Genomic DNA, 25905 nt, shown 5'->3' on the forward strand with positions numbered 1-25905 from the left:
CTGTTCTTTTGAAATATAACTAAGAGTCCATTTTTCCATAGTTGTCATAATACTCTTTCATTTATAGTTATGCTGTGTGACACTAACTACTGGAGATTTCAACTGAATTAGACATCTCATCTCATCTCATTATCTCTAGCCGCTTTATCCTGTTCTACAGGGTCGCAGGCAAGCTGGAGCCTATCCCAGCTGACTACAGGCAAAAGGCGGGGTACACCCTGGACAAGTCACTAGGTCATCACAGGGCTGACACATAGACACAGACAACCATTCACCCTCACACCTACAGTCAATTTAGAGTCACCAGTTAACCTAACCTGCATGTCTTTGGACTGTGGGGGAAACTGGAGCAAACCCATGCGGACACGGGGAGAACATGCAAACTCCGCACAGAAAGGCCCTCGCCGGTCACGGGGCTCGAACCCAGGACCTTCTTGCTGTGAGGCGACAGCGCTAACCACTACACCACTGTCCCGCCCTGAATTAGACATATTCAACTGAATTAGACAGCATCTTCAACATCAGTTGAGGATAGTCATTTAGTTTATTTTTATTTTATTTTAGACTTTTTTATTTACAAAATACACAACTGAAAATGTGTCAGCTATTGAATCAAAAAGAAATATCTGTGTAAAATACAACCTAAACGATTTGTTTTTGAATATATTATCTAACAAAATCCAGAAAAGTACTGCAAGTGGTTTTAAATAGCCATCAATTATACTGATAACTGGTCTGAGTATCTTAGGTCACAGTGACCTAAGATACTCAGACCAGTTATCAGTATAATTGAAATCCATACTGATGATCCATAGTGATGAAATCCATACTGAGTAATAAATAGTGAGGATGGTCGAGTGTAAACTGTGTGAGGTCACTTCTTGCGGAAAAGGCTTTTGATGCCCTCCTCAACTGGTTCTGCCATCATTTGCATGGGCTGGTTTTTAAGTGCTGCCTCGCGCATGGTGTGGTAAATGTACTCATTCTGCTTAAACATGCGCAACTCCATCTCTGTCTGCATGCGCATAGCCTTTAGAGGAAAAGCAGAAGAGTTAGCTACAACAAGCTGAAAAAATTTCAGTGTCATGGGTTTTACACATTTTGCAGCTTGCACCAGCAAGTAAATTAAACAAAATCTGATGCTAATCCAGGATTTGTTGGGTTAGATAAGTTATTGCTATCTTAATCTTAACCCCTTATGAAAACTGTGATGTATTAATAATTTTGATTATTCTAATTATGAGAAATTTGCCCAGCTAAACATGTAAACCCACAATGTTACCTCTGAGCGCAATCATTACTGAATACAAATGAGCAGAAAAACTTTCTTTTGTGGATTTCTTTTATTACAAACCATCTAATATATGCTGCCATTTGGGAAATTTTAACTGCTGTTGCTGCAATATTAAAATTAATTGCTAACAGAAATTTAAAGTAATATACCAGATATAGAGCAGAATATACAGCAACAGGATTAAAGTTAATCTACATTAACTAAAACAAATCCTGATTGTTTTAAACAAGGTTTAAAGTTTGGTGCAAATGAATTTATAGATAATCTTTGATTTAAACCAGATTAAAGCTTAGGCTTTGTTGGAGAACCCTGATCATGTAAAACTACTGTACCGTACTAAGTACAGGTTATAGGTTTTTGTATATAACATAGGATATACAGTTACCTCTAAGTCCTTAGTAACAGGATATACAGTTACCTCTAAGTCCTTAGTAATGGGATGTGTGGGCCCATGAGTCACCATGAGAATGGCATATGCTTTGCAAATCATGCCATGTGCAACCTCTATATGCCCAGCCTGCCAGTGGGTCACTCCTGCTCTCATTGTAGCCATGCCTAGCTGGGCATTGTTTGGATTGTATAGTTTCCTATTTTGGGGTCACAAGAAAAACCATTTATAAAAGAGACTATAAGTGCACATACACTATTTGTGTTTACCATGGACTCCCATTTAACTCCCAAAAGTCTGTACTTACATGTATCCATCCACCATCTTACGCGCATAGATAGCTGCCTCCTCAAAGAACTGCAAGTAGGAAAGAACCTCACTGAGCGTACTCCACATCTTTAGCTGGTAGATGTGAGTATCCGCCAGGACGTTTTCCTGCTTTTCCACACACTCTCGGCAGATCTTTACCACCTACAGAGAGCAGACCAGAAGAACAGCATGAAAGTGATGCTTGTAGCTAAATGACTGCATCTTTATATAAATCACCATGCTTTATGATGGCTAGTTCATTTTAGAGTCATTCATATTGTTAATAAAATAAGAAAATGCGTACTACATGTTGAGGTAAAGTTGCACAATAGATGTGATTTTTTTTAAATAAAAGGTTGAGAACCTACTAAACAATACTTTTGTGCAATAATGTAATACATGTGTGTAAATCTGACAAACCTCATTGTAGTTGCCATCTATACGGGCCTTCTCCATCTTCTGCAGCATCTCCTGACTATATTCTGTTATTTCCTTCACCTTCTCATCTGGTACCTTTGATGAAGTGAGGCATTGATTGTACCAAATCAGTCAAAATGGAACATGTTGAGACCCTTGAATTATAAGTTTCCATCACTCATTTCTGTCATATAATATATTGGGCCATGAAGTTTTGATCCCAATAAGGTCAAATCAGATAAAACATGATACAGTATTTGTGTAAAATATCTTAAATATATTCAGTGGTATGTACACAACATATGTATAGTCGTAACAGTCTCAGTCTTTGTGTGAGGAAACAAGTTCACTGTGGTGCACACACATTTTGGATTTGCTATGTCTGCAATATGCCTTTTTCCCATAGCCTAGTACAAATACTCACAGAAATGGCTCTGTACATTGGAGGTGTCATGGTGCTGTAGTGGTTAGCACTGTCACCTCACAGCAAGAAGGTTCTGGGTTCAAGCTCAGTGGCCGACAGGGGCCTTTCTGTGTGGGGTTTACATGTTCTCCCCGTGTCTGTGTGGGTTTCCTCTAGGTGCTCTGTTTTCCCCCACAGTCTAAATACATGCAGGTTAGGCTAAATGGTGGCTCTAAACTGACTGTAGGTGTGAATGGTTGTTTGTCTCTATGTGTCAGTCCTGCGATGACCTGGTGACTTGTCCAGGGTGTACCCCGCCTCTTGCCCATAGTCAGCTGGAATAGGCTCCAGCTTGCCCGTAACCCTGCACAGGATAAGCAGTTACAGATAATGGATGGGTTCTGTACATCAAAGATGTCTGCACTTTTGTCCCTTTGTTTTCCATAGCCTATTTTTGCAGAAATTGGTTAAATTTAATTCTGATTATTTACTTTAAAACAACAGATTGACCACAGATCATTTTAATGTAGACCAAAAAATGGCACACACAAACTATCCATCCATCCATCCATCCATCCATTATTTGTAGCCACTTATCCTGTGCAGGTTCACAGGCAAGCTGGAGCTTATCATAGCTGATGGGCGAGAGGCGGGGTACACCCTGGACAAGTCACCAGGTCATCACAGGACACACAAACTATTTAGTGTAAAAACTCTGACCCTGGCAATCATGCTTGTTCAACATAACAAAGATAGAGGGTTTAAATATCGCACAAATGTGCCAGGACATTAGGCCCATAGGTCTATAGACATCTACTGATAGTAAGGCTATTCTCTCATCTTTCTCTCTGTCAGCCAAAAGAGTCAATATGCATTTGTACAGCTGAGTTCTTGGAGCTTTAAAGAATAGCAAGCCCTAGTCCCTTCATTAATGAATAGAATTTGATTCAGATAAGTAACTGACTTTTTTTAACTAACACAAATATCTGTAGAGTCAAGCTCAATGAGCTATAGTACACCCTAGCCTTATAGAAGGATAAAGATATAACTGAATTGTCACGCCTGCACCTGCTCGCACTCAAGACTCCACTTCCCAGAGTTCACAGCAGCCTTCAAATATGGCCGCTGCAGACTACAACAACCATCCTGCACCGCAACACTCTCAGTCTTCGGAATTCTAATCAAACACACTTGTTCCTGATTACAGAGCAATCATAGTCACAGTACAAAAGGATTCTGTTCACAGTTTGTCATTTGTGAAGCAAATGCTCAGTGTTCTTGTGCCTGACTTTACCAAGCCTTTATTGTTCATGCTGATTATTTGGGTATTTACCCAGTTTGTATTTAAATTACTGCTTGTCGTGTCTGCCTTTGACATTCTGTTTGTGCCTTGCCTGACCATAGTTGGTTTACTGACTCTGCCTTTGATTTATGATTTGGATTTTTCTACCAGGTTCCCTTCAATAAATTCTCTACTGATCCATATGTCACCTGCACACCTGACATGATTAAATCAATTTATAAAAAAGTGTGAAAACTCACTTTAACTCCATCCACCACTGCACCAGCCATCTTCAGGTCATCTTTTGTTTTGTTTGCGCAGTGATCACAGGTGCAGTCAAAGAAGTATTGCTGCTTAAGCATGCGTTTGCGGTCCTCAGACTGATTCAGGTAGTCCACATATGCCACGGTCAATTCCTCCCCCACATTGATCTTACCCAGGGACCGTAGCTCAATTCTGAGACAAGAAATGAGTTAGATGAGATCTTTAGGCTAAGTATTTCTGCAAAAGTGCATATCTTGGAGCATTTTTAGTCCTGTATTCAGCTATTGTGTAATCATTACAGATGAAAGTGTTATCACCACAATGACCACGGAGGGGTCAATTGACCTTTTTACCTAAAAGGCCCACAAGAGGGTCATTTGACCCTTTTTACCTAAAAGGCCCACAAGAGGGTCATTTGACCCTTTTTACCTAAAAGGCCCACAAGAGGGTCATTTGACCCTTTGGACCCCCTGTGGACACTCCTTTTGTTGTGGAAATGTGGCTGTTAGCGGCTCACAGAAGTCACTTGAGTCACAGAGTCGCTTGAGCCGTGTTTTTGCATGTGTGTGTGTGTGTGTGTGTGCCCATATGGTGGATTTATAAACATATGGTGGATTTTTATGCAGTGAATCATCAGGATGAACGAGAATTTGGGATCAAAACTCTTGACATTTATTGTTAAAAAAAATCAAAACAAAACATATTTACAATGAATGAAAAAGCAACTGTTTTCCCAGTTTTCGTGTGGAAAGTTTTTGCAGAAGTAACTGTTATTTTTGTGTGCCAAAAATAGAAAAAATATATTTACAAAGAAAAAAGCATATTTACAAAGAATGCAAATGAGTGAAATACATTTGAGCAGTCACTCACAATTCTGGCACAGCCATTGCTCCTTTCTGCATTTCCCACATGTATATTTATAACAGCCAACACAGCGCACAGTTGCACGATTGTCCTTGCATTTGATTTTAGCCTGACACTTGGCTCTTTGTCCGAATTGTGGTGTGGAGGGTTGTTGCCGAAGCAATTGCTCCTTTTGGACCTTTTTCATACCCACGTGGGAGTGAGCCAACTCTCTTGCCAGTTCAAACAGGAAATCCACCCGTCTTTCCTTTCTCCCAGTGCATAATTGATAGAGCACGTGGGCATTCAGTGCTGCAATGTCTATCATGTTGTAGAACACTGATATTGGCCAGCGCCTTGTTCCTGCACGGACAGTGTATTCCCGCACCATCTGGTCCATGATATCGACGCCGCACTTTGTTGTGTTGTAGAGTGTGATGGTGTTTGGCTTCTTTTTGGCGGTTTCCTGTGTCTGAATCGTGCTGTGCATGCTGCTGAGAACATATACTGTCTTCTTCCGCTTGGGCGCATACACAGTCAGTGTGGCACCAGTGGATGAAAATACCTGGGTGGTAAATTCATCGCGGTGCATCTGTCGAGTTGATGGTGGAATTTCTTGGCGAATCCTGTTGACTGTGCCGAGGATGGTTGAATTCCGGCTAAGTAGTCGTTTTGCAAGTGACAGTGATGTAAAGAAATTGTCTGTGGTAACATTTCTGCCGGGCGGCACGGTGGTGTAGTGGTTAGCGCTGTCGCCTCACAGCAAGAAGGTCCTGGGTTCGAGCCCCGTGGCCGGCGAGGGCCTTTCTGTGTGGAGTTTGCATGTTCTCCCCGTGTCCGCGTGGGTTTCCTCCGGGTGCTCCGGTTTCCCCCACAGTCCAAAGACATGCAGGTTAGGTTAACTGGTGACTCTAAATTGACCGTAGGTGTGAATGTGAGTGTGAATGGTTGTCTGTGTCTATGTGTCAGCCCTGTGATGACCTGGCGACTTGTCCAGGGTGTACCCCGCCTTTCGCCCGTAGTCAGCTGGGATAGGCTCCAGCTTGCCTGCGACCCTGTAGAAGGATAAAGCGGCTAGAGATAATGAGATGAGATGAGAACATTTCTGCCCTTGTCCAAGAATGGTTCCATCAGCCTCATGACTACACTCTCAGACACTCTCTCCCCACGAGGCCGAGTGGGGTCCTTGCCAAGATATGGGAGGATGTTGCAGACGTATTTGGTTTTCAAGTCACACGCCACCCAAAACTTGATACCAAACTTGTCTGGTTTAGTTGCAATGTACTGTAGGAAACAGCAGCGAGTCTTGCACGGGAAAAGTTGTTCGTCAATGGTGATGTGTTGACCAGGGATGTAGGATGTGATGCAGTTGGTGACAAACAATCCCCATATGTTTGAAATTGCAGCAAACCTATCAGTCTGTACTCGCTCGCTGCGGGTGTCTCTGTCATCAAAGCGCAGGTGATGCATCCTCTCCCCTCCTTTACTCTCTCCTGCCTTTCACTTTCTCCTCTGTGCCCTCCTCCCTCTCTTATCTGCCCTCCTCAAATCCAAACTTACTCAGTTTCCCTCCACTTCTCACCTCTATCCTCTGCTCTTCTTCTCTCTTCTCTTTCTCTACTCCTGGACCCCTTTCTCTCTCCACTCCACTCCACACCACTCCTTTCTCTCTTCCAGACTCTCTTCCGTGTCCTCTCCACTCCTCAGTTCTCCACCACCCTGCTCTGTGCTCCACTCCTCTCTTTGCCTCTCCTCATACCCCCTCTCCTCTCTTCTCCTCTCCACCACCCTCCTCTGTGCTCCTCTCCTTTCCTCTCCTCTCTTCTCCTCTCCTCTGTGGTCCTCTCATTTCCTTTCCTCTCCATCCCTTTCCTCTGCTCTGCTCTGCTCTCCTCTCCTCATCTCTCCTCTCTTCTCCTCTTCTCTCCTCTTTTTTCCTTTCCTCTACTCTCCTCATCTCTTCTCTCCTCATCTTTCCTTTCCTTTCCTATCCTTTCCTTTCCTTTCCTCTCCTCTCTTCGTCTCTCTTCTCTTCTATTTTCTTCTCTCCTCTGTGCTCCTCTCATTTCTTCTCTTCTCTTCTCTTCTCTTCTCTTCTCTTCTCTTCTCTTCTCTTCTCTTCTCTTCTCTTCTCTTCTCTCTCCTCTCCTCTCCTCTCTCCTCCATGCTCCTCTCCTCTCCTCTCTCCTCTGTGCTCCTCTCCTCTCCTCTCCTCTCCTCTCCTCTGTGCTCTCCACTGAACCTAACGCTTCAGAAAATCAGTGATCATGTTTCATGTCCAAGCAAAACGTTTAATTCATAATATTATATGTATTATATACAGTATACTGTATTAGTTACTATTTACCTGTGGTGATTTCAGAGGCTGACAGCCCTTCGGAAGAAGCTGTCTGCCCCTGTTTGTCTTGGCTGTTACCAACACAGAAACAACTGTTTTCTTCAATGCTGGCTGAGAAAAGATTGCAAGTCTGTAATGGTCTACTAAGACTTTGTTCAGAACACCAGACGATTTATTTGCAGACGATTTATGTGTAATTCTAAGCTCATACCAAATGAAAAACAAGTTTTTCCAAGCCAGGTGTTAAGACTGAAGAGTCGAGAAAATGCAAAAATTCCTCTCGCTGGGAGTGGGCCACTAATAAAAGATTGTATTCCAGTCTTATAGAGATCAGAAAAAAGTTTTCTGAAATCATCTTGGACAAACAGCTGTTCTCTGAAAACATCATTTGCTCCCACATGCACAACAATACGTTTGATAGTTTTATGCTCGGACATTTACATACAATTACACACACATTGTAAGGTGTGACCCCCTCACCCCTCACCCCACACACTGCCCCTAACAGCCTCATTACCATAACAAAATGAGTGATTAGTGTATTCGGCAAAAGCTGTGTGGGTCAAATGACCCCTCTCTGGTCCTTCTAGGTAGGCAAGCTGTGTGGGTCAAATGACCCCTCTCTGGTCCTTCTAGGTAGGCAGAAAAATTGTGGTCTTTGTAGTTAAGCACCAGTCATCAATGCACACAACTTACTCCATATATCAGGGGTTCTCAAACATTTTGCAGCCAGGGAGCCCTTTAAATTAAAAAAAAAAAGTTCCTCTGATGCCCTCAGTACAGATTTATTTTATGTATATAATTTAGTAATTCAAATATTAGGTTCATTGTTTAACTATGTACAATAATATTTTTGGTTATTTATTGAAGAGCTACAATTTCTGAACTGTTTGATCAAAGAACACATTTTCTTAGATTTCCATTATGTCTAAGTATAATATATAATGAAAACTTTGAAAATTACTTTTTTGTGGTGAGTTGTATCACTATACAAAATAAAAAAAAATGACAGACCCCCTGGCTCTGCTTTAGGGACCCTTGAGGGGCCCCAGACCCCATTTTGAGAACCATGGCTATATGCAATATGTTATTCAGTGAACTTCCCCAGATATTTTCTTCAGTAAAATACAAAATTTCAAACAGCAGATATGAGTTTTGCGTGTCAGTAAAATTTGTGTATTGATCATATAAAATGTGTGATTTTGATATGAAAGTAGTTGTAAGTAGACATAAGGAGTAGACTTCAGTTACTGTGAAAGAAGTAATGGAACATATACAAATGCAAAAAGAATGTTAAATTAACAATAGTAACAAAGGATGAAGACAATAGACATAAATATGTAGCTTTGCAAAAAGCCAGGGCATCTACATGTTGGCAAAATTTGGAATTAAGTGAGGGTTAAAAGGATGACAGAAACAGATGATGGAAAAATGGACCAACCACCCAACAGCATTAACTATCTTGGTTTAAAAAAAACATTACTGGCTTTATAAGCTTGGTTAAACAAAATAAATTGTATACAAGCTACAGTTATTTTTGTGTTAAACTGTAGTTTCAAGAAATTAGTTAGTTTTGAGGCTAATTAATCCTGATTTGAAAATGTTAGTGATTTCACGTTATGCTGTTGTTTGTTATGTGAAGATAGCTGCATTTGGGTAGCTGATCATCAAATAGTCTGATTAAGGATGTGATAGTGAACAGAAGATAATAAACAAACAGCTTGGCTGATGAATTACAGCCAAGCAGACCCACCTCTTCTGAGTATGATACATAGTATTGATGGTAGAGTGACTGAAAGACAAAGTGAGAAGCAAATTGCAGAACCTAGCTATTTCAGAATGCCTTTTCAGAAAGCCTTCTCTCACTCAGCCACTGAACTGTCTAAACTTAAGCCTAACTAAACTGCAAAGGAAAAAATGTTCTATAAAATCTTCTATAAAATGTTATTAAAACAAGTAATAGGAAAGTCAACATATACATGATAGTTTAGTTCTTGTAGCATGGTTACCCAAAAATACCACAGCTTTAATGTAAAGGAATATGATACAGTCAGCAGATGGTGATCTCTTGGCTACATGTTGCACATGACTTCAGTGGACCACAGAATGATACATACTGTATACTCTGTGGTTAAACTATTACATCACTTGAGCTACTTTTCTATTCTTAAAACTACAGTAAATTTGTTTCAGTCTTGCCCTAAATACCCTTCCTCTCACTTTCACTTCACTTTTCTTACTTCCTTTAACCATCCACTACCTCATCCATATCCAGTGACTCATAGGTGCCGTTTTTCACACCTACCACTAATAATAGTTTGTGATGCACGCTTTTAGAGATAGTGAGCACTGATTGTACTTACTTGCCATTGTTGAGAATGACTGTGCAGTTTGGCCAGCAGTCATGGTTGACCAGACAAAGGTTGGGGAAAAGACCAACACCCACTGCCTGAAGTCCTTTATGATCACTCATCATAAAGCCATTGCAGTTAATCTAGTGTAAAACATGTAAAATAGTGGGGAAAGCATTATTTGTGGATCTAGTAAGGAATGGCAGTTGAAAAGAAATGAGCATTTTGAAACCAAGTGTCCACGTTCTTACGTACCAATCCAAAAATGTGTGAGATGCTGTCAGTGGTGTGTTGCTTGCTTGTTCTGGGCCAGTAATCCAAGAAGTTATGAACATCTACTTTGAGCTCCTTCAAGTCAATCTCAGGGATGTCTGTGATATGGTCTTCCAGGTTGTCCAATGTAGTGAGCTGAAGGTCTGAGATCACACCTCTATCTTTATCAAGATGCCACATAATACGAGCCGCAAGCCTGTCCAAAGACAACAAAGAAGAGTTTTAGATATTGCTATTTTTTCTTTCTAGTTCTAATAATCATGAACTCTCTGTGTATGTAAATTAATACAAAAGCCAGTTCTCTGACTAAAGTGATTAAGTTTTGCAAGTGTGTATACTACTGATTTAACATTGGTGTTTTTCACACCCTACTTCAAGTTCCTAGACTCTTACCGGATGTTTTCATTGGGCACTTTGCCATGGCTCTTAATGGCAGCACACTCCTGTTTGTGCTCTTCCCAGGCTGCACGCTGACATGTGCGATCACAGTACTGTGCAAACCGACACTGGCCACAACGCTGCAGCTTCTGCTGCCGACGGAAACAGCAGTGACATACATAAGCTGCAAAACTGGAGGCCAGGAGAGAGAGAGAGAGAGAGAGAGAGAGAATGAATTTACACAGGAAATGCACACAGGCACAGGAAGGACATGCAAACTCCACATAGAAAGACACCAGTCGGCCACGAGATTTGAACGCAGAACCTTGTTGCTGTGAGGCAACAGTTTTAATCACTGCACCACTGTACCTGCATGAGTTTTTACCTCATGACATAGGTACAAATTAAGCTTACATTAATAAACTAATGCTGAAATGTAAGTTTAATTTGTATATATATATATATATATATATATATATATATATATATATATATATAAATTTGTATATATAAACAAAAATGTTTATATATATATATATATATATATATATATATATATATATATATATATATATATATATATATAAACATTTTTGATCTACTGTAACTATACTCATAACCTATAAGAATAAATCTAGAAATAGTCTGATGTAAGAATGAAAAAATGCCACCATGACATCATACTATATTCAATGACCACATGTTTGTTTCTGTCCTTATATCATAGTATGGTAAAGCCTGATGTGGGTGGCGGTGCTGCTACATCCATTCTGAACTGAGTGAAACTGAATATGAACCTATTTTCTGTAAAGTATATTCTGTAAAGAATATGAACCTATTTTCTGAATATGAACCTTAATACTCATGCTTTGCAAAAGTTTTTCTTCAATATAAAACATAAAACTACTTGCCTATCAAAAACAACAGCTGCAAAGCAAGGTTCTGCAAACAGTACATCTCCAGCCCATACTTCCTTTGTGGCCCTTAAACCACGTCCCTTTCCTGGTGAGTCAAAGACTTCCACGTTCTCCATGCTCATACCGTAGTTGTGCAGTCTCTGTAGATCTACACTCTCTGTTATACTGGCAGAGTGTCCTGTAGGTCATCAGCTGAACAGCTGGACATTCCACTACCACCTTCTAAAATAGCCTGCACCCTTAAGCCTTACCATGCTGAAGTCAGAAGAGGGGGTGAATTTTTTAGTAGTCACTTCTCATGAGAGCATTCTAATGGCAGCAAGACCATAAATCAATTGATAAATATCACAGATTCTCCTCCTGACTCCCTCCTCATTCTTGTGTGGATTTCTGTTATGCTAAATAACCTCCCATAATGGAGCAAAATAGAACAGCTCGATATGTGTGAATGGCCATTCAGGATCCTGGAGGATATTTTAGTCTCTCAGTTGGGCCTGTCAGTCATAGATTGGGTGTAGAGACGAAAGACAGCTGCTACAATCTGGGCACACACTTGGATTCATGTGACTGGTGCTTGCTTCCAGCATTTTCCTGAGACCTCCTTCAAGTTTCTCGACACTTCTCAACATCCCACAAACCTTGTATAGCAAATATGTATTGCTGTTTATTTCTGCCTTTCTGGGATGCTCTTTTTAAACCTAATCATGTTAACTGATCTGCTGTCTTTGGACTATTTTCAATGAAATAGGATTTCCATGATTTGAGAATCATCACATTCTGTTTTTATTTACATTTTACAGTGTTCCAACTTTTTTTTAAAATTGGGGTTGTAAATGAATGGGAAGACTACCACTGCTTTGCTCTGATTTGCTCTGTGAATAGTGGAGAGCAGAGCACAACCTAACAAATTTTGGTTTTCTCTAAGTAATTTAACAAATATTTCAAGTCAAGTTTATTTGTACAGCACTTTTAACAACAGGCATTGTTACAAATCAGCTTTACAGAAAATTAAAGAATTTAAACAAATATTTAAGTTATACTACTAATACTAATACTACTAATAATAACCTAAGTCAAGTGTTAACAGGCTTTACATGAAGCGAGCTAAAGGTGGGTGTGGGTTGATTAGTGTGGAAGATTGTGTGGATGGGGAGAGAAGAGCCCTTGCCTTCTACTTGTTTAAGAGCGAGGAACAGGTGCTGAAATATGTAGCATCACAAATGGGCCTGGGCGGCACGGTGGTGTAGTGGTTAGCGCTGTCGCCTCACAGCAAGAAGGTCCGGGTTCGAGCCCCGTGGCCGATGAGGGCCTTTCTGTGTGGAGTTTGCATGTTCTCCCCGTGTCCGCGTGGGTTTCCTCCGGGTGCTCCGGTTTCCCCCACAGTCCAAAGACATGCAGGTTAGGTTAACTGGTGACTCTAAATTGACCGTAGGTGTGAATGTGAGTGTGAATGGTTGTCTGTGTCTATGTGTCAGCCCTGTGATGACCTGGCGACTTGTCCAGGGTGTACCCCACCTTTCGCCCGTAGTCAGCTGGGATAGGCTCCAGCTTGCCTGCGACCCTGTAGAACAGGATAAAGCGGCTAGAGATAATGAGATGAGATGAGACAAATGGGCCTGGAAAGAGGTGATGTGGAAGGAAAGGATATTTTCAAAACAAGGAAATAACAGGATAAGCGGAAGGAGCTGTGAGACATGCACTTGCATGGACAGTTTGAGCAGGACACAGAGGGTTTGAAAGATCTGGAGGCCTCTTGGGTATGCTTGAGGAATGGAGATTTGAAGAGAAGCACTGAGAGTCTCATAATCACAGCACAAGAACAAGCATTACACACAAAAGTAGCGGCACATAATACAAGTGACATTTACAATACAAGTGACACAGGGAAAGGCAGACTGTGTGCTGAAAAGACCAAAAGTGTCATGCATATTGTCAGTGGATGTAAAATGCTGGCCCAGAAAGAGTACAAGTGACGACACAATAAGTTCTGCCAAAACCTGCACTGGTTGCTTTGCCGAAAATTTGGATACCAGGTTACCGATAAGTGGTATGAACATGTATCAATGAAGGTGATGGAAGAAGGAGGCAAACCAAAGTTGTTTTGGCACTATGATTTTCAAACTGACAGAGTCATTGAACATTGACGTCCTGATATAGTGGTATTAGATCAAGAAAATAATCAATGTCAGATCACTGATGTAGCCCTCCCAGCAGATTACAACATCATTAAGAAAAAAATAGATAAGATTGATGCTTACTTTGAGCTGAAGGTGGAGATTGCAAGATTGTATTGAATGCCTGAAAGAAAGGTAGTAGTGATACTAGTGGGGATTGGAGCCTTAGGGTCAATGCCACTGAAGTTCAAGGATTATCTAGAACAGCTTGGAATCCGATATGATCTACACACTTTGCAGAAGTCAGCCCTTTTGGGTACAGCTCGCATCCTGAAAAAAGTATTGGCTGTCTGAGGCCCTTGTTGAGGCTTGACAAACAGCAAACATAAGAGTGAAAACACTGTACGACATGGAGATAATAATAATAATAATAATAGTAGTAGTAGTAGTAGTAGTATATGTTTTTATACAAGAAACATATACATCTCTACTAAATGAACACTTGAACTTTGTCCTAGCACCTACCAATTCTACCAAAAGTGACAGGATGTGCAATGTTATGTTAAACTGAACCGAGGCTATCTAGTTTCAGCATGTAACTGGGAAAATCAAGGCCGTTATCATGGAAGATATCGCGAGAGGAGAAGGATAATAAAATAAGGGAAGCAGTATGCTCTATTATTTATCAGTTTTTCATAAAAAATGGAGGCACAAACTATTTTTTATTTTTGTGTTGTTTGCAAGGAATTGCCAGTGTCAATTATTTTTGTACTATCATTGCTTATTTTGGGAAACAATTTTATGGCAACATCTTTTGTTTGTCATGTTAGGTTTCCATTATTGACGCCAAACAAGCTGTAAACTTAACACTTAACGCTTAAATTGCAGTCATTGTTCATTGTAAATGTTGTGCAAATGTTCAAAGGAAATGTAATTGCAAAGACACACTGTTACACTTAAATACATTTATGGTTTTTTGCAAGATCTCCTGTTTGTGTTTTGTTTCCACCCTTGACACTACTTTTTATTTTTTATATATTTATTCCTATACAGTTGCACTCAGTTTAATGACAGCCTTACATAGCTCTATCTAGTACGCTCACTGTTTATTTGTTATTGTTATAATTGTGTATTATAGTCTCATCTCATCTCATTATCTCTAGCTGCTTTATCCTTCTACAGGGTCGCAGGCAAGCTGGAGCCTATCCCAGCTGACTATGGGCGAAAGGCGGGGTACACCCTGGACAAGTCGCCAGGTCATCACAGGGCTGACACATAGACACAGACAATCATTCACACTCACATTCACACCTATGGTCAATTTAGAGTCACCAGTTAACCTAACCTGCATGTCTTTGGACTGTGAGGGAAACCGGAGCACCCGGAGGAAACCCACGCGGACACGGGGAGAACATGCAAACTCCACACAGAAAGGCCCTCGCCGGCCCCGGGGCTCGAACCCAGGACCTTCTTGCTGTGAGGCGACAGCGCTAACCACTACACCACCGTGCCGCCCCATGTATTATAGTGTGTTTGTTATTTTAGAATGTATATTGTTTTGTATATTTATAAATTGTCTCTTTAAAAAAAATGTCTATGAAGCTGACCTGTGGAAAATGCTCAAGAATTCCAATGTACCTGTACTGCAGTGCCATGAGATGACCTGGCAACTTGTCCAGGGTGTACCCCGCCTCTCGCCCATAGTCAGCTGGGATAGGCTCCAGCTTGCCCACAACCAGGATAAGCAGCTACAGATAATGGATGGACGGATGTACTGCAGTGTATTTGTACAAATCAAATCAAATCAAGTTTATTTGTACAGCGCTTTTAACAATAAACATTGTCGCAAAGCAGCTTTACAGAATTTGAACGACTTAAAACATGAGCTAATTTTATCCCTAATCTATCCCCAATGAGCAAGCCTGTGGCGACGGTGGCAAGGAAAAACTCCCTCAGACGACATGAGGAAGAAACCTCGAGAGGAACCAGACTCAAAAGGGAACCCATCCTCATTTGGGCAACAACAGACAGCCTGACTATAATATTAACAGTTTTAACAGGTATAACCCTCAACTGTCCTCATGGGGCCGTCCTTCACAGGAGTGGGGCGATAAAACTCCGACCAGACACAGGGCACCAGGATGGATCAAGCAGGTCCGAGGGGCAGAAGAGGCCAGCATCTCAATCCCAGGATCAACATGTAACTCAAATGGCAATAAACTTTATTCTATTCTATTCTAAGCAGGGTATAGATTTTGTTGTTTATATTCAAATGCTAGGGCAGCACGGTGGTGTAGTGGTTAGCACTGTCACCTCACAGCAAGAAGGTCCTGGGTTCAAGCCCAGCAGTCAACGAGGGCCTTTCTGTGTGAAGAAAGGCCCTTTCTATTCTCCCCATGTCTGCATGGGTTTCCTCTGGGTGCTCCGGTTTCCCCCACAGTCCAAATACATGCAGGTTAGGTTAATTGGTGGCTCTAAATTGATTGTGAGTGTGAATGGTTGTTTGTCTTTCACTGACGTCACCCGAAACCGGAAGTAAACAGACCCTGTGCCATTTTGGAAGACCAACAAACTCGTGATAAGGGGATAATAACGGCAGCGGTATGTGAAGCCACGAGAATAAAGTAGAGTGGCAAACGACTTAAACAAACAAATCTGAGCTGTTTTATTTATGATTTATTGGCCCAACAGTAGACTTGAAAGAAACCTGTGTGAGACTTGGCAAAAAACTGTGGATATAATAGATAAGTCTGTGCATGATCTGCGGACACTTTGAGGTAAGCAAACGCAAGAAATTCAGATTTAAAACATGCTAAAGTGGCCCCAAGTTGATAACTGTATGAGGAGCAAGCCTCCCAGACTTCTCATCTCATCTCATTATCTCTAGCCGCTTTATCCTTCTACAGGGTCGCAGGTGAGCTGGAGCCTATCCCAGCTGACTACGGGCGAAAGGCGGGGTACACCCTGGACAAGTCGCCAGGTCATCACAGGGCTGACACATAGACACAGACAACCATTCACACTCACATTCACACCTACGGTCAATTTAGAGTCACCAGTTAACCTAACCTGCATGTCTTTGGACTGTGGGGGAAACCGGAGCACCCGGAGGAAACCCACGCGGACACGGGGAGAACATGCAAACTCCACACAGAAAGGCCCTCGCCGACCCCGGGGCTCGAACCCAGGACCTTCTTGCTGTGAGGCGACAGTGCTAACCACTACACCACCGTGCCGCCCCCTCCCAGACTTCTACAATTTAATAATAATAATAATTTAGGATGGTTTGGGGCTTGCTCACTGCTGCCAGGTTGATTGTTGAGTAGCCTGACTGTTTTTTTTTTTCCTTGCATGTGGTATCATTGTTGACGTGAGGTTGTTTTTTGAACATGCCAATGCGGACACGATTTCCCCTGATGAGTTATGACTTCAGATGCGATGCATGTGTGGAGGTGTGGAGTCCGCGTGATATGTGCGTAAGATAGGCTTCTCATGTGTTTGGAGATCCGCGCTCCGAGACAAGCGCAAGCACACCCACCCCCAAGGGAAAAAAAGGGGCCACCCGAAAATATCGGCATAGTTCGAACACTGAGTGTAGGCACTGGGTGTAAACAACAAATAGTTTACAATGTCTGGGTAGCAAACAGATGGCAGAATTGGTGTCAGGTCCTCCTTATGTTTCCATTCTCCCTTGCCGCGAGTCTTATCATATGGGTCAAGCCCATCAATCACAGCCAGTTTCTCCACATACCGTGCCCTTTCTGCAACTGGTAATGTACTCACATAACCAGAATTATCATCCATCGTGTCACTTTACTCTCGCTCGTACTTTGTTTTATATTGTGAGTGCATGTACTTGGTCTTCCAATATGGCGCCTAACAAAATCTCGCGGCGCGGTGACGTCATGTGAAAGGGGTCTATAGCCCTGTGATGACTTGTCCAGGGTGTACCCTGCCTCTCACCCATAGTCAGCTGGGCTAGGCTCCAGCTTGCCTGTGACCCTGCAGCTACAGATGATGGATGGATGGATAATTAGTTGGACTAACCCAGTTAAATTAAGTTTGAGTAAATCCTTATAGTTATAGTTAAGTTGAATCGACCGTAATAAATTTTTTCAACTGAACCCAAGTACATCACATCGGACCCAACCATAGTAAATAAATTAATTCAGCTGAAATAAATTAAATTGATTCAACCCAAGTACATTAAGTTGGACCAACAGAACTGCTTAATGTTCAAAGAAAGCCATCTAATTGTCTGGAAATACTTTCCATGATAGATAGATATATATTTTTTATGTTCATTCAAAGAGTCTTTTTTTTTTTTTTAATTGTACACCTGTGTCGAGTTACCGGCTGTCTATTAACGTGTCTCTGTGTGTCTTTCAGATTTTCAGTAACAAGAGAGAGAGTTGAACCACCCAGAGTTGTCTTTGTGTGTGTACACATAGAAGTGTATACTGAAAAGTGAAAATGAAGGAAGCAAGAAAATGCACCTTGAACTATCACGTCTCTCTCCCGGCTCCTCATTGCCCCGAACATAAAAGTTGTGACAAACAATTATTTTATTTTAATATAACTTGAAAATTTAGCTTATTGTAAGTTTGCTGGCTATATGCATTTTTTCCCTAAATTGATTAACCGGATTGGATGTTACAGTGAAATGACTGGATGCGAAAATGAGCCCCTTTGATTCATGGCCTTTGGGTGCATGAGAGAAGATAGCTTTCTGAATTGTAAGTATTTATTAAGAATGTATAAGTATTTGAAGGTGTAAATAAAAAATGTCAAGAGTAAAAAGTAAGTTATTTTCTTGGAAATGTAATTAAGTAAGAGCATATTTTTTTATTTAAACAATAATCAAGTAAAGTATAAATACACCAAAATACTTAAGGCTAAGTATGGTAATAAAGTGCAATTACTGAAAGTATTTCCATCGCTGTCTCTTAGAGAAGAGCATTGGCACCACAGTTCATAGCATAGAAACTATGTTTTTGACCATGTAACTGACACAGTAGTTCAGCAAAATGAATTATAACTATTATCGTTGTGGCAGCGGGGCCGTGGTCGAGCGTCGGCTGTGAACGGCGAGGAGACAGGTTGAACCAACAGGTAACATGTGATGAGGTGCAACTGTGTCAAATTACTGGCTGTCTATTAATCTATTAATCTGTCAATTAACTATGTCTATGTCTTTCAGACAGTGAAGAATGAGAGAGACAGCGCGAGCGCTGGGACACCCCGTTGCGTGTGTCATTATCAATTACCGAAAAGTGTCAAAATAAAAAAGGACACACCTGTTCTGAAGCCTGCTTCCAGTTCCTCTGTTCCCCCAAAGGCAGAAGAGTGTTACAATTGTATTATTATTATTATTATTATTATTATTATTATTATTATTATTATAACCCCGATTCCAAAAAAGTTGGGACAAAGTACAAATTGTAAATAAAAATGGAACGCAATAATTTACAAATCTCAAAAACTGATATTGTATTCACAATAGAACATAGACAACATATCAAATGTCAAAAGTGAGACATTTTGAAATTTCATGCCAAATATTGGCTCATTTGAAATTTCATGACAGCAACACATCTCAAAAAAGTTGGGACAGGGGCAATAAGAGGCTGGAAAAGTTAAAGGTACAAAAAAGGAACAGCTGGAGGACCAAATTGCAACTCATTAGGTCAATTGGCAATAGGTCATTAACATGACTGGGTATAAAAAGAGCATCTTGGAGTGACAGCGGCTCTCAGAAGTAAAGATGATAAGAGGATCACCAATCCCCCTAATTCTGCGCTGACAAATAGTGGAGCAATATCAGAAAGGAGGTTGACGGTGTAAAATTGCAAAGAGTTTGAACATATCATCTACAGTGCATAATATCACCAAAAGATTCAGAGAATCTGGAAGAATCTCTGTGCATAAGGGTCAAGGCCAGAAAACCATACTGGGTGCCCGTGATCTTTGGGCCCTTAGACGGCACTGCATCACATACAGGCATGCTTCTGTACTGGAAATCACAAAATGGGCTCAGGAATATTTCCAGAGAACATTATCTGTGAACACAATTCACCGTGCCATCCGCCGTTGCCAGTTAAAACTCTATAGTTCAAAGAAGAAGCCATATCTAAACATGATCCAGAAGTGCAGATGTCTTCTCTGGGCCAAGGCTCATTTAAAATGGACTGTGGCAAAGTGGAAAACTGTTCTGTGGTCAGACGAATCAAAATTTGAAGTTCTTTATAGAAATCAGGGACGCCGTGTCATTCGGACTAAAGAGGAGAAGGACGACCCAAGTTGTTATCAGTGCTCAGTTCAGAAGCCTGCATCTCTGATGGTATGGGGTTGCATTAGTGCGTGTGGCATGGGCAGCTTACACATCTGGAAAGACACCATCAATGCTGAAAGGTATATCCAGGTTCTAGAGCAACATATGCTCCCATCCAGACGACGCCTCTTTCAGGGAAGACCTTGCATTTTCCAACATGGCAATGCCAAACCACATACTGCATCAATTACAGCATCATGGCTGCGTAGAAGAAGGGTCTGGTTACTGAACTGGCCAGCCTGCAGTCCAGATCTTTCACCCATAAAAAACATTTGGTGCATCATAAAACGGAAGATACGACAAAAAAGACCTAAGACAGTTGAGCAACTAGAATCCTACATTAGACAAGAATGGGTTAACATTCCTATCCCTAAACTTGAGCAATTTGTCTCCTCAGTCCCCAGACGTTTACAGACTGTTGTAAAGAGAAAAGGGGATGTCTCACAGTGGTAAACATGGCCTTGTCCCAACTTTTTTGAGATGTGTTGTTGTCATGAAATTTAAAATCACCTAATTTTTCTCTTTAAATGATACATTTTCTCAGTTTAAACATTTGATATGTCATCTATGTTCTATTCTGAATAAAATATGGAATTTTGAAACTTCCACATCACTGCATTCCATTTTTATTTACAATTTGTACTTTATCCCAACTTTTTTGGAATCGGGGTTGTATTATTATTATTATTATTATTATTATTATTATTATTAAATCGGAAGTAACTGTTTTTTTTTCCTGGTCATGCCAGCAGTGGATATGCAGATCACTTTTCATGCCTAGATGAGCCATTCTACAACCCCAATTCCCTAAAAGTTGGGACGCTGTGTAAACTGAAAATAAAAATAGAATGTGATAATTTGCAAATCATGGAAACCCTATATTTAATTGAAAATAGTACAAATACAACATATATGTTGAAACTGAGAAATTTCATTGTTTTTTGAAAAATATATGCTCATTTTTAATTTGGTGTCAGCAACACGTTTCAAAAAAGTTGGGACAGGGGCATGTTTACCACTGTATTGCATCACCTCTACTTTTAACAACACTGTAAATGTTTGGGAACTGAGGAGACCAATTGCTGTACTTTTGAAAGCGAGATGTTGTCCTATTCTTGCCCTATAAACAATTTCAGTTGCTCAACAGTTTGGGGTCTCCTTTGTCGTATTTTGCGTTTCATAATGCGCCAAATGTTTTAAATGGGAGACAGGTCTGGACTGCAGGCAGGCCAATTTAGCACCTGGACTCTCTTACTACAGAGCCATGAAGTTTTAATATGTGCAGAAAGCAATTTGGCATTGTCTTGCTGAAAGAAGGAAGGCCTTCCCTGAAAAAGATTTTGTCTGGATGTCAGCATGTTGCTCTGAAACATGTATATATCATTCAGCATTAATGATGACTTCCAAGATGTGCAAGCTACCCATGTCATGTGCACTCATACCATCACAGATGCTGGCTTTTGAACTGTGTACTAATAACAAGCTGGATGGTCCCTCTCCCCTTTAGTCTGGAGGACATGGTGTCCATGATTTCGAAAAAGAATTTCTAATTTTGATTTGTCAGACATTGTGACAATTTTCCACTTCATCTCATTCCATCATAAAAGAACTCTGGGCCCAGAGAAGGTAGCAGTGTTTCTGGATATTGTTTATATATGATTTTAATTTGCATTTGTAGATGCAGTTATTAACTGTTCTCACAGATTATGGTTTTCTGAAGTGTTCCTGAGCCCTGAGTGATTTCCACTCTGCTTTTGATGCAGTGTCACCTGAGGGCCTGAAGAACACAGGCATCCAATGTCAGTTTTCAGCCTTGTGTCTTTTGTACAGAGATTTCCCCAGATTCTCTGAATCTTTGAATGATATCATGTACCATCGATGATCTGATCCCCAAATTCCTTGCACTGTTTGCCCACACAGTCTTTCACAGAGTGGTGAATCCTTCCACATCTTTACTTCTGAGAGACTCAGCCTCTCTGGGATGCTCTTTTTATACCCAGTCACTGACCTGTTGCCAATTAACCAAATTAGGTTTTTGGTTTTTGGTTTGTTTGTTTTTTTTTTGGGGGGGGGTTTTGCATTACACAACTTTTTCAGCCTATTGTTGCCACTGTCCCAACTTTTCTGAAATGTGTTGCTGACATCAAATTCAAAATGAGCATATATATATATTTTTTAAATTATCATTTCTCAGTTTCAACATTTGATATATCTTTATACTATTTTCAATGAAATATAGGGTTTCCATGTTTTGCAAATCTTCACATTCTGTTTTTATTAATGTTTTACAGTGTCTCAACTTTTTTGGAATTGGTGTTGTAGTTTAGTATTAGGCAAAATAGGTAACAGTGATTAAAACAGACCCCAGGAATTGGCCTTTGAAATAATTTCTGGTTCCATCTTAAATGAAGCTGGTTCTATATTTTTGGTGTTAGTATAGAAGGTTAGCTGATTTACAAGTAAGCCTTCTCAATCATTAAAAACCACCATGAAAATACTCTACTTCAGAGATTGGTAATATAGTAATATACCATGATACAGGTAACAAATACTGTATTTCAATAGCGCCTTATTTTACTGCCTCAACAGCACACCCTGGCGCCGTTGTAACTTCTTTGTGTCACATGACTTTGTATGCCCTGAATTCGATGGATCCTGTTTCCATGGTAACTGCTCCGCGTTGATGTCGTCAATGAATTTGTGAATGGAGTCAGAGACCTGTTAAATGGCATTGTCTGTGTGTATGCATCAGTCCACTTTTATAACAGATGTGTGGAAATGTTTTCATGGTTGAAAGTCATTATCGCCACCCTATGAAAACAGGAAAACGTAATGTGTATGCATGATGGGTCGCTTTTCTCCCTCTGAAATTCTAAAGTATTTTATTTAAATATTGTTCCTGCTTTACTCATCTTGCAGATGTAAGCGATATGAACTGATGGTCTAGCGTTTCAGATCACGCTCGAGTTAATGTTTTATCCTCAAGAAATGAGAATATAAGGCTTATTTCTCATCAAAACTATCAAATCTATTAAAGCTTGATTCTTGATGATAATAGGTGTTGAGAGTGTCTCAGATCCTACTGTTCGTCATCACTGTTTTATTTCTGTCTAAAGTGGATGCCTAAATCAGCAGTTAATTACTGGGGGGGGGGGGGGGGGGGGGGGTAAATCTTAAGGCACGATCGTGCCTTAAGAAGAGTGCCAGCTGGATGGTAGCCACACGCCTGTTACCTATCACGGCCGCCGAAGGGGCGTTTCCAGCGTGTGACAGAGGGGCAGGGTCGAGGTGGGCGTGTGGCCCAGCTGATACGTGCATCCGCCGCTTCCATCATCCGATTCAAAGGCGATAAGAATTTTTCCCCCCATCTCCATGAGCCTCTGGTGTCTATGAATATCTCGCTCATGGTCGATGCTGTGAACAGTAAGTTACAGCACACAAGCGCGTGATACAGATTCGGTAAACCTCACACGGGGATTCGAAGCTACGTCCTTACGTGTCGCGCATAGCTTATCGTTCCCTTCGCGCATCCTTATTTAAATGCCCGGAACGGCATCGTATGTAGACGAACCGTTGCGGGTTCTGGTCGCTATTGTTACAGAGACGCGCGGGCAAGAAGAAGTGGAGCCTTTCCAGTCGCTGAGACTCACTGGAGTGGGAGGAAAGCAGGTTAAGGAGCGCGGGAATGGCACAAAAACGCTCCGAGGAGAAAGAACGAACGATGCGCCCTTTCTCTCCCTTATAATCCTACGGAGGACGGATCCCGACGCGCATTATGTAATGCACATGCAAGCGGCCAAGAGAATAAAGAAACAGAGAGTGTAAAGGGCCAGCTTGTCGCTAGTGATGCTTCTGTAAGTGTTTTGAGCTCACCATTGTGAGCACTGTGTGTGTGTGTGTGTGTGTGTGATAGTAACAAAGTGATATCACAATATCACTAGATCGGCCATGGAGGCCTCATTGGTGAAGGGTGTAGAAAATAATATGTGTATGGCGCGTTTCATAATGCATGGATAGTGATGGAAGCACAACTGAGAGAGAAGCAAATATGAGAGTTATAAGACACCTTGTCTTGATTTTCCGAAGGATGTGGTGTCTCAGGAGATGTTGATGTTGATTCAGATGTTAGAACACGTTGGGAGGTAATAACAGTAAAGTATTCTTCAGGGTATTGTGCAAACACATGTCTCCTCTTGTCTGTGGTATATATATATATATATATATATATATATATATATATATATATATATATATATATATATATATATATATATATATCTCTTATCTGATATTGGAGTTATTATAGGTAATCCTTCATACTTAATACAAATGAAGACAGTTAAAATTCATCAGCGTTAGGCTGATTTCTGCAGGAGGACACTGAAGCATATCGCTTGTCAGGAGGAAAAGCAGTGAAACTAAAGTTTTAAGGCCTCACTAACTTTCACAAAACTGAAGTTCCTTGCAACCATGAAGGTCCAGGCCTGGGTAGATTAATGCTGCTCAGCAATCCTAAAAACAGGGTTAGAGCTATTCTTCGTTTGCAACCACATGACCAAAACTGCTTGCATCATTGTCCGCTGCCATGTTGGAGGATATATATATATACAGTACACACACACAGTGGTAAGATATACAGTGGTAAGAGTACAGACTGGAAGGTAAAGAGGAGTTACATTTAGAAGCTTGTAGTCATTTCTCAAATCTATTTTAAAAACAATCATTTTGACTGCTTCAAAAGATAGGTGTCTAACACACTATATAACACATTTAGTTATAAAAGAGCACTCACCGGGCAAAGAGGCCCGGTGATTTGAGGTAGGGGATTGACATGAATTTTGTTCAAGTGACTCTGACATTTGGGAAGATTCTTCAATAATTTTGCATTTCTTTCTGCGCTCTGTAAACCTAGCATTTCGAGCTACTGCTTTAGTACCATCTTTGATTTTGTTGTTGCCCATATTTTGTGTTGGAGCCCAGTCTGGATCAGTAAAACTGTAGAGATCAGCTGGTTTCCCTACTGGAAAGAAAAAGCAAAATAAAAGCATAGTCATCAAAAATTATATACAGCTCTTTTTTAAATGGAGTAATCGTAGAATCCATTGACTGTCGGCTCACACACTCGATGATCACGGCTTTGACACATTTGACAGTGGTGAGTTTCTGCACGACCAGGCTATTAAACAATCTAATATTTCTTATATATTGCGATCTTTCATTAATAACTAGTTTGTGGCACTTACCATTGATAAAATTTTCACTGCAGACTCGTGTGGTTTTTGCTTTCTCATCGCTTTGATCAGCCCGGTTTATGTTGGACAGCCATTGATGTCTACACTCCGTGGACAACTCTCTTGTTTTTTCTCCTTGATTATTTATAATTGCTGGAATTCTAAAGAACTTATAAGTCCCCTAGTTTTGAATAGAGTTGTGCCCACATCCAATTACAGCACAAGGAGTAGGCATAGTGAAGAAACAAAAGGAATTTTTGAGCATAACAACCTCTCAAGCATATCTTCTATAGTAAATGTGCGCCGCATGAGTTTGTGTATATCCTCCAACATGGCCCACTTCTGGTTCTAAGCCTCATGCATAATTAGCTATGACATCATGTGCAAACGAAGAATATTGTGGTACTGAAGAGTCTGTAGCTCGCTGTAAATCAGAGCCTGTAAGCGTGTGTGTGTGTGTGTGTGTGTGTGCGCAAGATGAGGTGAGAGAAGAAATAATATGAGGATTCAGAGTGGTATGGGGGGGTGTCACGTCTACCATCGCTTCATCAATTAGAACATGTACATACAATAAATGCATCTGTGTAATCTGCCAGGAAGTGTCATTCATCAACACAGACCTTAGGGAGCTAAATGCATTATCCAATCTCTCTCTCTCTCTCTCTCTCTCTCTCTCTCTAGTGTATGTGCCCACTAGCTGATGGTACATCCTTCACTACAATGGCTCATGTAAGGGGTTGTGGAGCTGAGTGAGAGGCAGACTCTGACAACC

The 25905-nt window shown here is 40.9% G+C and overlaps 1 protein-coding gene across 2 annotated transcripts; it reads right to left on the reverse strand.

Moving 5' to 3' along the window:
- Positions 1–802: 802 nt before the first annotated feature.
- smyd1b (SET and MYND domain containing 1b) lies at positions 803–11579 on the reverse strand. Of its 2 annotated transcripts, XM_060931831.1 has the most exons (10): positions 11452–11579; positions 10556–10732; positions 10145–10358; positions 9902–10032; positions 9292–9330; positions 4354–4549; positions 2412–2504; positions 1990–2153; positions 1713–1881; positions 803–1030 (listed from the first exon to the last, which is right to left on the reverse strand). In XM_060931831.1, the coding sequence occupies exons 1-10, from the start codon at positions 11577–11579 to the stop codon at positions 875–877; spliced, it is 1467 nt and encodes a 488-aa protein (XP_060787814.1). In that variant the 3' UTR covers positions 803–874. The 2 variants fall into 2 exon arrangements, with proteins under 2 accessions (XP_060787814.1, XP_060787815.1); XM_060931832.1 differs by lacking the exon at positions 9292–9330.
- Between the last annotated feature and the right edge of the window lie 14326 nt (positions 11580–25905).

This window comes from Neoarius graeffei, chromosome 10 (assembly GCF_027579695.1).
Source record: "Neoarius graeffei isolate fNeoGra1 chromosome 10, fNeoGra1.pri, whole genome shotgun sequence".
Taxonomy (NCBI): Eukaryota; Metazoa; Chordata; class Actinopteri; order Siluriformes; family Ariidae; genus Neoarius; species Neoarius graeffei.

What these genes read in the sequence shown, in the direction of transcription:
- smyd1b (XM_060931831.1), bottom strand. Translation starts at nt 11,579, where the DNA reads ATGAGCATGGAGAACGTGGAAGTCTTTGACTCACCAGGAAAGGGACGT. An exon ending in TCTCACACATTTTTGGATTG is followed by an intron (nt 10,033 to 10,144) that starts GTACGTAAGAAC and finishes GTTTTACACTAG; the next exon opens with ATTAACTGCAATGGCTTTAT. An exon ending in ATGTATCATACTCAGAAGAG is followed by an intron (nt 4,550 to 9,291) that starts GTGGGTCTGCTT and finishes TTCTTGTCTCAG; the next exon opens with AATTGAGCTACGGTCCCTGG.